We start from the raw sequence: 14,379 nt of genomic DNA, 5'->3' as shown, positions 1-14,379 counted from the left end.
TAAACCAAAATTGGACAAATTGAAATTTCGACTTGTTTTCTGCTAGAAGAAATATCATCGTCATGATTAATCATCATCTTTGGTCCATGAATGTCTGTGCAGAACGCCACAGTGGTTCATCTGATAGTTGTTGAGATATCTCAGTGGGCAGCACAGCTGAGCACTCACCAACCACAGCGTGGCTAAAAGCTTAAGAATTAGAAAATAAAATATGACACGTCGTTATACAATAAATTAAACCACCCATTAATTAGAATGAGCTCCACCTTTCCCAGCTACATTATAAATTAATGCCTCGATAATAGTAATTCAGTATTATAATATAGATTATAACTCTGACGGACCACTTTCCCTGCACTTCCTTTACCTTTCTTTACACTTTGCTGTACTTTTGCTGGGTAATTTTGAATGCATGACTTCTGTTTGCAATAGACTAGGCTATATTTAATACAGTGGTGTTGCTATACTCTTACCTCTTGCACCACCGGTAGAATGAAAACTCCCCTCAGGGAGCTAAAACCCCAAATGAACAAGAACAGAAAGCAATGCTGAGTGTGTCATTGTCCTCAGTTTTCCAGGCCTGCATGCACACAGGCAAGCTACAGCACGGCTGATTAAGAGCTTCACCTCTATCAAAGAAACACAAGTACATATATAGTAGATACTATAACATGATAAGTTCTTTTAAGAAGATCATAATAACACTGTTATAGGTGTTATAGGTATGAAACCTTACACTGGCCAATAGAAATTCTGTGGAAAACTACTGAGGGAATACCAGAGACAAAGTAAAAGATATGTGAGTCTGTCCCTTGAGGAATATTTATAGAGTATTGCAGTGATTTTTCATCAGGGATTGAGAGACAGCCCTGTCTCCCAATTTGCTACAATCTTTCACCTGGTTATGCTCCCAAAAAAGAAAAGTTTATTTATTTACTTATTTACCTCCAAATTGCTTTTCAAAACTGCATGATGGCAGCAGGCTCCCAAAATGGGTCCCTCACTCCTGCCTGTGTCAGGTTGAAAAAGGAAATCATTAATATAGCATTAGAGTCTGGCTGTGAACTCATGACTGCCCTGGGCACACATAAGCATACATGTAGCACTGTTCTCTGCTGCCTCACTTTCCCCGAGGTTGAAATGTCATCCTTCACTGTCATTACATTTCTGCCCCCATTAACTATTGATTATCTCCACTTCAGCATTTCCAGACCTGATGTGGAAATGGCCCATGTGGCTCGCTACCCCATACTCCACTGATCGGGCAGAACAGAAGTGCCCACCTCCTGGTTTTTACAGTGAGGGGGGTGGGGGGTGTGGTGGGGGGTGGGGGGTGGGGGGGTTGTGGCTGAAGTCAGAGGGGCAGGGGTAAAAAAGGGGTAAAGGACAGAGAGGAACAAGGAGTGACTAGACTGTGCCCTACCTGCCCATTAGCTGTATGCTTGAGTGGACATCTGGAGGTTAAGTCGTTCTTTTTCCGGACCTGTGAGAATTTTGCCACAGCCTGTGTTGAATATTTACTGTGAGGTTAGGCCAAGTTTGCTTCTGTTTTTCGGGAGAGCGCAGGAGGGAAAAGTTTGTTTGGGCAGGAGCTTTGTGCACTCTGCCATCAACAAACTGCATCCACAACACCATGAACCAGCCTGTGCAGAGCTGTCTTTGTACACCTGCCAAAATCGCTATACATCTGTGTGCTGCAAACGTGTAATGGCTGCTGTTACTGCTCTCTATTGTTGTCTATATTTCAGCATCACTGCTGTTTAATGTTTTACATGTGCAGTCTGTGGAGGCACATTTTCTCTTCGGAGAAAAACCATTAAAATATGGAGAAAAGTATCTGATTGCTGTAAGTCTCACAGTATGCAGTGTCTAGTCTTTGGGTTTCTACAGGTCAGACAAAAACTTGGGAAAATGTTCCCTCAGTTTGTTTGTATTCAGTTTGCCCATATCTCAAGGATTTGCAACAATAAAATGTGAAATTCAAAAAATATCATATCGTAACAGGGGCTCAAATTCCTTATCCGCTGCAATGATACAAAGTCTACCAAACTTGTGTTTGTCTCGTATATGTATAAAAGTAGATGTCCATGTGTTGTTTGATTATAAAGCAGGTCTAGGTTCTATATTAATACTGTGAAAGTATCAAAGTGCTCAGTCCACAGAGAAATGCACACAGCCTGTGTTCACAAACTTGAGCCCACATGACATTTTAAAGAAAAAAGCTTAAATGCTGGTGGTCCTGATGTATATACAATTAAACTTAAAGCCGCTTCAGATTAAACAATGCATAAATCCTCAGAGCTGATGTTTGTATATAGGGGTAATAGACTTAAGCAAAAAGGCAAAAGATTTTCTACATTAACAAATTACAACAAAACAACCAAATCTTCATTCATAAAAAGTCCCATTTATTTCAAAGTCATTTCATCAGCAAATATAACAAATCTGCCTTGTTTAGGGGGGGTGGGGGGTGGGGGGTCCTCACCAGAAACACATGAATAAATCATTCAGTACAATAATTGCTCAGCGTCCATTTCAGATGCTGAAAGTTGAAGCACTCCACTCATTTAGGTTGGAGAATAAACAAGAAACACGCCAGTGTACAGAAACAATAAATGAGTTAGTTAGGCCGGTCCCGCTCTACAGGATTACTGTGTAGAGTGAAATCCACTAGAATCCAATGTGGCTTTAGGATAATCCCATCAGAACTGCAACAGTGCAGCGCTACTACAGGACACCCAAGCCTGTTAGCACTGATGAGAGCCTATAGTGAAGGAAAAGGGGGGAAATATGACAGAAGAGTGGAGCAAAAATACTTTACATACTGACTTCTAATGTACAAGACAAACAATTTAACAGCCTGCTGCCAACAAAGCACCACGTCTTGAGATACTAGTTTGCATTCTCTAACAAAAACTGATTGTAAACTAGTTACACAGATAGAAAACTAAGTCAATATTTGCATCATGGAAAACACATCTCATGGTGTAAGTCTTCATATAAAGCTCTGTGACATGAATCCATTTGAAAAAATATCTTTTTCTAGGATACTAATACAAGCCTGAGTTACCCACATTAATTGTTATGCATGTCCGTGAGATAATGCGCTGAGTTAATATTCACCTCCGCTGCCTGTTTAATTAATGAGGACATGTTTGCTTTGATACCACCATCCTTTCAGCATGTTTTTAATATCCTCCTGATTTATGGAAAACAAGTGCTACACTGGCAAAACTTACACACGTTGGTGTAAGCTATACCCTTAATGTTAAATTGACATATTTCAATAATGTCTTACCAGTCATTTACACTGGCTACGCTTTAAAAAGCAGACATCAATACGGAGCAAACTTCTGCCTATCTGATTTTTTGACGCCGGAGGTTGACATTTTTGCGGTGTAAGGGGATAAACCCTGTGTTAGGCTGGAGGCGGCTGCTGGGTGGACAGCCAGGACAGGGAGAGTTTTCATGCCAAGAAGACTGGAAACGGGGACGGCATAGTGTGGGTTTTGGATGGTTGGTAAGGTGGAAGGAGAGTGGACGTTAATGGTGGTTGGGGCTGGGGTGGTGGCCGCCAGGACGGCCATAGAGGTAGCAGCAGTGGAGGCAGTGGGAGCGGACTGAGAGAAGCTCATGTTGAAGTCAACTGGGGTCGCTGAGGAAGCAGCCTGCATGGTGTATTTAGCCATCTCTAAGCTGCAGGTCGTGACGTTCGGAGGAAGGGAAGGGAAGGGAAGGGGAGGGGGAAGTTGAGACGGTGAGGGGTTAAAGAGAAGAGAGTGGAAAATGAAAAGGGGATGAACGGGTGAGACAAAGGAGAAGGGAGGTGAGAAAGAGGAGAAAACATAAGAATCAAAGAAGGAATGTGTTAAAAAGCAGAGACAATAAGGATTTTAATGCAGTCAAGAGAACGAAGCAGTGAGATGGAACAAATCCAGCCTCACCCTGAGCACAATAACTCTGCCCTCATACAATAGCTTGGTGTTTGGCTTTCTTATCATCAGGCTGTGATGTGAAGACCTGCTGGACGTGGCTGCCCTGCGTAATGTCTTACCTGGCGTTGATGAGGTACTGGGCCACGCTGATGCTGGCTGGTGAGCCTGTGATCGTGACTTGGCGCATGGCTGAGCCATCAGTGGCACTGGCAATTTTGATGTGAGCTCCAGAGACCTGACGAATCTCATTGATCTTACTGCCTTGTCTTCCAATTATGCAGCCAATAAACTAGAAGTGGAGAAACGTGAATAACAAGACAGTTCATGTTTCCATGTTTTTCAGGAATTAGATTTTAAACCAGCATCTGGAAGCAAGATTTCTACAGTGGAAAAACCATATTCCTAGCATAGAAAACATCTGCATGATGCTTTATAGCCACATTACTAAAACAACATGTTGTAATTATAACATCTCATTGAATGCAAACTCATGATATTTTGAATATCGTCACTAGATCACTGACTTCACTAACTTATTATTGTGAAACCGTTTCCTGCTGAGAGTTAGATGTCAAGACTGATAGCACTCTCATGTCTGTAGGCTAAATCTGAAGCTACTACCAGCAGCCCATTAGCTTAGCTTTGCATTATCTCTCCTTCGTTTAATCTGTTTTTACACCTCAGTCTTTGTGTGGATTAAACAAATGTTATATTATGTTCAGCTAAGCTAACGGCTGCTGGCTCCACGATCACATTTACCATACAGACATAAGGGTGGTATCAATTTATGGCAGAGGTTAGGTTGTAGTATGTGTAATTCTATATGAATATAAAACATTTTTATCTAAGACATCTGTTTTGCTGACCTAGCATAGCTTAAACTATTCTTATATAAGGTTAATGTCTAACAGCTAATAGGCTGCTATAGAGCCTTAGAAACACTGAGGTTACATTAATATTTTTGTCTTTTTCAAGCTACAACAGGCTACTACTGGTAATGCTAGCACTACGATAATAGCCCCACAGTAATTTAAGTTAGAGACAAGGGATAAATTACTCTCTGTAGCTAAGAAGGCGCAACACTAGTGTCCATAAATTCCTCATTATAGCTGTCCTCCCAGAAAGTGCTAATGAAGTCAGTGGCATGAGGATTATCAGTGTGAGTTTTAGTGCTGGAGGAATACAAACAATGTGGCACTTACATCATTAGGTATTGCCAGCTCTTGTGAACTTGTGGGGGCAGATGCATCCAATCCTGCAAAGTAGGACAAGGAACGCTAACAACAGTATGGTGCTAATGGCTTCCACTTTCACTGCATGACAAGTTGCCCTACTTTGTCTAGTTTATAACTGTTATACAGCTAAATTAGGGACATGTTAATTACATATGGCAGAAAAATATTCCTTGTTAGACACCTACATTGTATATATGTATCCTACACACATTCTATTCACATTACTGTAATTGGAAAAACTACTTTTTAAATAAAATGAACAGGTTTCATTAGTTTTATCACACCAGTCCAGCCAATGTAATCATAATGTAATGTTTCGTTCTTAGTTAGTTGTGGTAAAATATATGAGTAGATGGGGTGGTTGAGGTCAGGGATGGTCTGGCCAAGACGATGTTAGATTTGAAGGAGAAACGCTGCAGAGGTGAAGGATGGGGTCAAGAGATTAGGATCTGTTTTATTTTGGAAGAAGGGAACTGGGGCAAATGGAGCTGAGCTGAAATTTTGGGAGGATGTGAGAAATTGTGAAAAATGATTAAATATTTACTAAAGTGTAAATATTTTCTGTCATTTTTCACATTTCCCTCTCAGACGAGTCTCTTTTTCTTTTGTATTCCATCTTTTGTATCATACTGTCTGCTTTAATCTGTCACCTACTCTTTTGGATTATAAATATTTCAGTCACTAACTTTCAAGATTGTTGATAATAAACTAGTTTGTTGGCTTAACATCACTATTCTATTCATTATTCTTTTCTCTTTCATTTTATTGCAAATATCACTGCAAAATAGCAGATCTTTTTGGATATATGTACATCTATTTAGAGCCATCTTCTACAAATACCTGTGAGAAAGTCTGAAACAATGGAGACATCCTTGATTCTTTTTGTAGTGACAGGGATGTTTTGATGGTGTGATTCAAAAAGGAGTGAAGACAGAGGGATAGATGGACTTCCCTGGGGAGCCGTGGGTACGTACCAGGGAAGGTAGGGTTGCTCTGCCCAAGGGAAGGGAGGGGGATATGCTGCATAGCCAACTGGTGAAGCTTGGTCAACTGCAGGGTAGGAAGGAAGTTAGAGCTAACCAATCAAACTGGATTATTTCAGAGGAGCTGACAGCTACAATACAGAGCCAATGTGAAGTTCACAAACATCACAGATGGTGTCAGTGTGAAAGAGATTCATTTCCTTCAGAAAGGCATGCTGGCTTCTCAAGCTAGTCTTCTGAAAAATACAGTCACATCTCTCAGGCTACAAAGCTACAACTGATCATGAACTCTTACGATCTCAGATTTCATTTCAATCAACGCATGCTGCTACCGTGTGTTAGAGTTAGTAATGTCAACAGATTACTGAAGTTTCATCTTTGCAGAGTAGGGTACACAGAGGGCGTAGTGGTGGCTTGGAGGGAGTGGGCAGGAGTAGGTCAATAGGGCTGATGTCAGTCAATCAAATGATCATACTTACATCTTGATGCGCAAAAGCATACTGCCCTGGAATTGCAAATGCCTGGACAGAGTGAGAGAAGAGATGTGGTGATGTGATTGAGAGGTGCAGACATGTTGAAACACGTCACTTCAAATGTGAATTTATCACACACAGAGTGTGAAGAGCAACCTCAATGCAGTGACTGCATGTCTGAAAACCCACCCCTGCTCTCTTTTCCATAGCTCTGATGTGTATAGATTTGATGGAATTTTATCTAAATGTCATCTGCTGTTTTTCCCCCTCTTTGACCATGGCCAGAAATCCAATAACATAAACAGATGTCTGATAGGTCAGGACAGACTGTGCCAAATTCGGGACAGCGGCTAGCCAGCTCATGGAAAACATGAGCTTTAGTCACGACATCGTTCAGATTTCACACTGCAGGGGGATTATTAATGTAAATGACTGTTATTCATATCACTGGCACATTACAGCTTGGCTTGATACTCTTTTAATAACATCATTACCTCATCTTTCTGCTCACAGCATTACACAGATGTGTCCCTCTAGTGGTGTGACTCTGAGATCCCACCAAATAAGGAGCCTATTCAATTGTTATGTTTTTCAGAAAGAGGCTAAAATCAGAGCTAAATAGCCCCCATGTGTCTACTTACCTGTGCAGAGTGCTGCGGTGCTAATACTGCATGGGCTCCTGCAGGTATAGCCTTGGGACGGTAGGGAATAGTCGCTCCTTTTGGTGGAGACTACAGACACAGTCGTGCCAAGCAAAAAGGGAGAAAGAATTTATTCACTGCTACAGCTGAGAAAACAACCTTTGCTATTTTATATGCCTTTTTATATCACTTGCACTATCTTTTTATATCCCATTCATTGTCAGTGAAACCTTGGACTAAAGAACCTCATGATACAACTGTGAATACACCGGAAAGTTTTTGACAATTTTCAAAGAAGTCAACTGGGCTTGCATCATAATTCACATTCCTTTTCTAACGTTAGTATTAGGATGCTAATATAAAGGAACTAATTTTACCTACATGTTCAAGTTTATATGAATCACTATGAACAAAATTATAGCATACTATACTTCAGTTTTTCCCTTCCAAGTGGTGCTTCTACAATTACAACGGGTAACTCAACTACACCTACAAAAATAGTAATTATGATTTTATTTAAAATAATATATCCACATATTAGTGGAAAATAAACAGCCAAATGGGATTGCAAACTGGTTATAATGCGGGATTGTTTGTTTATCCCCATAAAGAAATGTAATATATATGTATGGTATATATGTCCCGATATCAAGAGGGATGTTGCCATATATGTCACATATCAGGGGATATATTATTATCACATATATTCATCGTCTGGATATATTAAAGATATAAGTCTAGAACATATATGAAAAACCTATAGTAAAATTTGTATATGTACATATAGTATATTAAAACATATCTATATGATGAATATTTTTACCGTATAACATGTTGTGTCCATATATGTTTTATGTTATATTGAATTTATATATGCAAGGTTATAAAAACAAGATACATTCTATATACCTATGTAACTTATGTCTAAAACTGTAAGCATACATACATGAACATACATATTTGTATGGGTTAGACATACTGTCCATGTCAATATATGAAATTGTTCCAACTTCTAATAGGTTTCGTGTATATTTTTTACATTTATGTTTTTATTTTATATGCAAATAAGGGTTGACATAGGTTAGGTTAAAGTATTACCGCTCAGTATTGCTCAGGTTTAAAATATCCTAAATGTGCTACTGAACACCTTTAACCACAGCCTAAACAAATGTGGCATACTTGACACCTAAACAGAGCTGCTAAATGTGAAGATCATCTGCTGTCTGACAGTGCTTACCTCCAGCATGACAGAACAGATGTGTCTTACACACTGAGTGATGGCCTGTGGAGTGCCGGAGATTGTGACAGCCCTCTCTGTAGAGTCCGGCAGCATGTCTCCTGCCACCTGAACCTGAGCGCCTGTGGTCTTCACATCGCCAGACAGCAGAAGAAACAAAGGCTATTTATTGCTGAAAAGAGCGCACCATCACCCAAATTGAAATGCTGTTTCAAGCACCCGCAAATTACCCCAAACACATTTTGACATGCAGGGAGCAGCTGCAAGCCAAATAGCAATGTGTGCTCCAATATTTGAAGAGGTGCACACAAATATTGTCCATTCAGAACGGGTATTCAGCCTCCTCTGATCTTTACAGGCATAATCAGTGGGATTTTCATGAGCAGCAACCAAAAAAACACACACATTTAAAGGCGGCAAGGAATAAGAAAAGTTTGACTGGAGTGTTTGATACTTGAGGTGTCAGGGTCCTGAGGAGGAGCGTTTCTGTGCGTGTTTGGGTGCAGAAAAACAACTTCCTGATAGAAAATAAAAAAAGGAAAAGGACACTTACTTCTCTGATCTCTTTGATCTTTGAGCCTCCTTTGCCAATCAGTGAGCCACATTGGCTCCCTGGGAAAACCAGACGAAGTGTCACAGGTGGTTTGCTTGTCACGTTGCTGTTTGTCATTGCTGCAGTAATGTCCTGAGGGAGAATTCAAAAATATGTTGTTTTTTTGTTTTTTTTAAAGCACAGGGTGTAAAAATGTCAGCTTCATCTGACAAGTCTTTTTTGAGGAAAAGGTGCATTCACTGTCCTTCAGATTTCAGACAATGTCTTCAAAGGATCTCTATTAAATTCTTGTGTAAAACAATAGAGTTTTATTAATGATTTAAAGGACCCATATTGTATTTAGTGAGATGTACCTGTGTTGTTTGATTATACATCAGGTCTAGGCTCTATATTAATACTGTGAAAGTGTCAAAGCCTCAGTCCACAGAGAAATGTACACAGTCTGTATTCAGAAACTGAGCCTTAAAACCAGCCGTCAGGACTTCTGTAACTTTGTGATGTCACAACAAAGCAGTCACCGCTCTCAACCACGCCCCAAGCCCTGCCCACATGGACCCACCATCCAACCTTAGACAATTTGGTTTCTCTAACTGTTTACGTGAAATTTTTATTAGATCACTCACAAACCAGTCAGCCAATAAGAGGAGAAACTGGGATCCTCTCTTCTGATTGGCTCATTGAGCTTATGTTACTAGAGCTCAGAGAAGCCTGAGAGATGTAAAACTACATTGAGATGGTTTTTGGTCCTTAAAACCACAAATATATCTTCTTATGGATCAACACTTCAAATAAAACACAGTGTAAAATATTGGACCTTTAACGTTGCTGTGGAGTATCTTGCTTTTGTGTTTTGTTGTACCTCTTCAAACTTCTGTGCGATCATGGAGAAAGCTCTGAAGATGCCCTCTGTAGGTCCTGTGATGGTGACTATTCTCTCAGGAGACGATCCCTCTGATATGTTGATGCGAGCGCCACTCTGGAAACACACACCCACAATAACTCCAGCTTTGATTAGTTGTAATTGATCTGCCAGGGCACATTAAATTCTATATGATTCCACATTATGGATGTCAAAGTGAATTCTCACCTCCTCCCTCATTTTCTTTACCGTTTCTCCTTTCTGGAATCATGTAAGAAATGATAAAACAGGAGGCCTGATTAGTTTTATGAGAAGAAAAAAAATAGACAACCAGAAGAAAGGCAGAGTGAATAAATACATTTTGATGGATTGTAAAATAAATCTACCTTCCCAATTATGCTGCCAACTTCCTGTGAATGAAAAGATAACAATGCTTGAACACACAAGAGGCAACACACAAGATTTTCTCTTAACAGCTCTTCACATTTGGAGCAGGATGTAATCCTTTTAACAGCAACTGCATGCCATTACCAGACGATTAGGCTATTACTACAAATACCACATCTGTGAATTACCTTTCCATGCATTAGCAGTCTCAGCGTCAGTGTAACATTCAGGCTCCCATCTGAAGCCATTTCTTCCTTGTCTGACATCCTCTCTGTTCTCCAAGCTTTAAAGCAAACACTCTGCAAAAAGAAAGAAATCATCTTAGACAGTCCCCATGCATAATAACCCCCGCTCTGGTAGTTCAGGTGGTTCTGGAAATTATCTGTAAAGCTGAAGACGTGTTCTCTGCAAGATCCAAGTGTGTTTTAATGAATTTTATTATAAAGTCAAACTCTCAAGAGTGGAAAGTATTGCACTTCAAAAGTTTAAATAAACTTGCAGCCTTATTTTTGTTATGCTAACTAGCCTGCTCTTCTTCTGTGTTTTACAGTCAAACTGCTACAAATGTGAAATGTATTATTCACTGTGCTCAACAAGATTTTCCTGGGGAACAGCACCCAGACACTGCAAATGTTAAAGCTATCGTGTTAGCAGCATCATCATTGTTAAACCAGTCTGCAGCTGCAGCTGCAGCAGCAATAAAAGAGATCTCTATTTGAAAATGTTATGGATCATTACTTTAACTATGGAGAATGTAAAGTAACTGGAAAATACTACAAAGTTGGAACAGTTGCTTTTATGCTGCTATAAGGAGCCAATTTGTCTTTTTTTTAAAGAATTTATCAGGGGGCTGATGCTCTCTGAAGAGTTGTAGACCATAGTTGTTTGTCTTCTGATGGTGTGGTAGTGAGCGGGGGAAGATAAGCCTATCACTAGGTGCAATCTTCACATGGGACGGTGTCTTTAGTTCCGGCTAAATACAAGTTGTGTGACTCCCTCGGATTAGATAAGATACTAAGGAAGCCACTGGTGCCGTGGAGGCCTGAGGATCAAGTGATGTGTGTGTGACTGTCTCTTAATATAACAGCACACCACACAATGTCGGCTCTGTTGTGGCCGCGTATCCAATTGGTTGTATTTGCAGAACAAAAAAAAAAAAGTGTAGGCAGCTTACTGCACCATAATAGACAGAGAAAACTATAGAGTTTAACTATAAAGGACCAAGGTCACCTTGTTTATTAGATCATCATGATTCTGATTATGCTTTTACCATTGATGACATTCATTAATACCAGGAATGATGAAGCTCAGTCTTTGAGAGCCACTTTACACAGAAAACAGATGAATGAATACACTCAATAAACTAAATGAAAAAATATCATTTAACCAGGGGTTGCCCGGATTATGTAGCAGCTGAGTAGCTGGTCACGTTGGCTTCATGCAAATGCTAGATTTACTTGCTGAAACCTTGGCGATTTCAAAGGGGAGGAGGGAACATGGCGACACGCTATTGGCGCGTGTGTATGAGGTATTTCCAGTTAATCCAGAGTTTAATTCAATCCTACTCCAGGGTTTTAACACTATGACATATTTTTTTCAAGCAATAGTTCAACATTGTGGGAAATCACACTTATCTGCTTCCTGATGGAGAGTTAGGTAGAGAGATACTACTCTCATGTGTATATGCTAAATATGAAGCTAAAGAGAGCCGGTTAGTTTATCTTAGTATAAAGGCTGGAGACAGGGGGAGAAGCTGACACTACTCTGAACAAAGTTAAACTACAAAATTGTAACATCTTATAACATTTTACTCTCAGCAAGAAAACGAACAAGCTATTTCCTCAAAGGCTGAACTCCATCTTTAATACATGACCTTTGACCCTCCCACAGACCCCAGCTTAGATACTCACACAAATCAATAAATACAAAACTCTCTGCCGCCATCCCACACCTAAAAAAAGGTAAAAGACCAAAAATGAATGAGTTTGCCTCCAGCATGCTAACTCTGATAACAACACAATTGTCAGTAGTCGTCGAATGACATGTGGCAGCATCAGTGTGATCATGGGCAAATAAAACATGGCTTTCCCTCAGCTGAGTTTACAATAAGATATTGTTCTAGCACATTCCAGTGTTGATAATACCAGACTGAGCTGAAGGACTTAATCCAAACAATATTGTGAATAAGTGGAGGGTGTCTCTCTGCTAACAAGACCCACAGCTATTCTCCTTCTCCGTGTATCATTATAAAGTTACAGTGAGTACATCAAATAAACAGCAACATCTCTGTCTAATCCTATAGGCCAGGATTTGTTTAGTTAATGCTAAGACCCTTTTGACCCATTTCTGTCACCTCTAGCATGTCAGCGCCCACTCAAGACTTCCGAACAAAACACTGGTGCACAACAGCACCCACAGAGTGCACATGATAAAACAGATAATCTACAGGAACCCAGCTCCCACAGAAGTGACAGGCAGGAACGTGTTTCAGACAATGAAAAAAAAACGGGGCATTAATCCTTGAGGGAACGGGAGAACAATGTCTAAGTGGATTACTTGAGGAGTTTCGTTTGAAAATATATTCAAATTTGAGGGGAACACAAAGAATTTTTTAACACCAAAGATTATTGTATTGTACATTATCATATAGAATAGTGCTTTAGGAAAAATGCTCTTTAAAAGACATGAATTCAAAAAGAAATTCCATATATTTCATGCCAGATATTTTACCTTCAACATAATGATAGATTTTAATTGCTTCTTGATTATCTAAACTGTTGTTCTATGTCTAACTATTTATTCTATTCTATTTATAACTATTTGTGAGCCACCACATATTAGACTATAAGCATGGGGCCTTGCAGCATGGCATTCCTCCCTCAACACAAGGGTTACAGTATTGGAGATACATCACATGTCTGGTTTAATGCAATATTAATTCTAGCCCGACCGATCTCTGAATTTATGAGCGCAGCAAAGTGCGTTTACAACACAGCAGAAAAACAAGCAGCTCAAATTAATTTAACCTAATGGGTGTCAGGAGTAATGTATTAAAACAAAGCCTCACCTAGTTCAGCTCCCTTTAAATGAACAAAGCAAAACAAGAAAGCTGTATTAAAAGTTACACTTGAACTTCCTGTCTGGCTAAACCCCAACATTACTATAGTCCTGCAGCAACACTGTTAACAGAAACTGACCAGTCTGACCCTTCTCTCTCTTAGTGAAGGGCCTATAATGCATGATAAGTATAACGTACTGACCTTATAAAGAGAATACTTGCTCCTCTTCTTTATTTCTGATATCTCCAAAATGAACAGCCTTTTACTTTGTGGTCCGTCTTCAATGTTTGCCCCCTTTGTTAGTTATCCACGGAGTGGACAGATGGCTCCCTGTGCCCTCAGACTGGCTGGAGCGGAGGCTGGCTTTGCTATTAGTCCCTCAGCTTAGCCCAAGATAAGCCCCTACGCAGGGCAAGTGAACCCGCATCTCTTGCCTAATTCTCCCTGTCACAGCCACCAAAGAGGTGTTCCTCCGCACGGAGATCCACAAGCTGGAGAGGCCTGAGGGCAGGGCAGAGAGGCTCTTTGCCTGGACACTGTCCAGCATGCATAGATAGAGCAAGCTACAGTTACAGCCACCACCACAACAACAAAAAAAACGCGAAGGTCTAGCCTTTTGCAGTCATCAGAAATACACACAGAGACACTGAAGGGAAGCTTTGTTAACCAATGTTGCTCTGTGACTAACAACTCTGCATGACTGCTGTGTTCTTCATTAGATTTTCAGAGAGCTTCCTGCCTGCACAGGGCCGGATTTTCTCTAAAAATAAATCTCCCTGTATGAAATCGGTGCTTTGTACAAGGAACCCGACTAATTGAGGGCTGGGAAGGACAATGTGGCGTTTGAGTTATTTAGTGATGTTAAACACAATGTCTTCATGGGGTGCTTCTCCCCCCGTCACTGCCTCGGCCCTCCCCCACACCAAGCCCTTCTGCCCTCGTAATGAGGCCATACTGGATACAATACAGCCCTTCTGCACTGAAAAATGTATTCAGCTGAGCTTCGAAATTGTGAAG

At 40.3% G+C, this 14,379-nt stretch overlaps 1 protein-coding gene across 2 annotated transcripts; it reads right to left on the bottom strand.

Annotated features, from left to right (window-relative positions):
* Positions 1-2,402: 2,402 nt before the first annotated feature.
* zgc:110045 (uncharacterized protein LOC664755 homolog) lies at positions 2,403-14,057 on the bottom strand. 2 transcript variants are annotated; one of them, XM_056394643.1, is made up of 13 exons: positions 13,564-14,057; positions 10,492-10,602; positions 10,303-10,326; positions 10,145-10,177; positions 9,917-10,033; positions 9,058-9,189; positions 8,505-8,633; positions 7,268-7,357; positions 6,633-6,674; positions 6,145-6,220; positions 5,138-5,190; positions 4,055-4,224; positions 2,403-3,696 (listed from the first exon to the last, which is right to left on the bottom strand). In XM_056394643.1, exons 2-13 carry the CDS (start codon positions 10,567-10,569, stop codon positions 3,336-3,338), a joined length of 1,305 nt encoding a protein of 434 aa, XP_056250618.1. In that variant the 5' UTR covers positions 10,570-10,602; positions 13,564-14,057; the 3' UTR covers positions 2,403-3,335. The 2 variants fall into 2 exon arrangements, with proteins under 2 accessions (XP_056250618.1, XP_056250619.1); XM_056394644.1 differs by having other exon boundaries at positions 2,403-2,764.
* Positions 14,058-14,379: the final 322 nt, after the last annotated feature.

This window comes from Seriola aureovittata, chromosome 14, assembly GCF_021018895.1.
Source record: "Seriola aureovittata isolate HTS-2021-v1 ecotype China chromosome 14, ASM2101889v1, whole genome shotgun sequence".
In the NCBI taxonomy this organism is placed as follows: domain Eukaryota; kingdom Metazoa; phylum Chordata; class Actinopteri; order Carangiformes; family Carangidae; genus Seriola; species Seriola aureovittata.
This window is presented reverse-complemented; position numbering and strand designations above follow the sequence as displayed.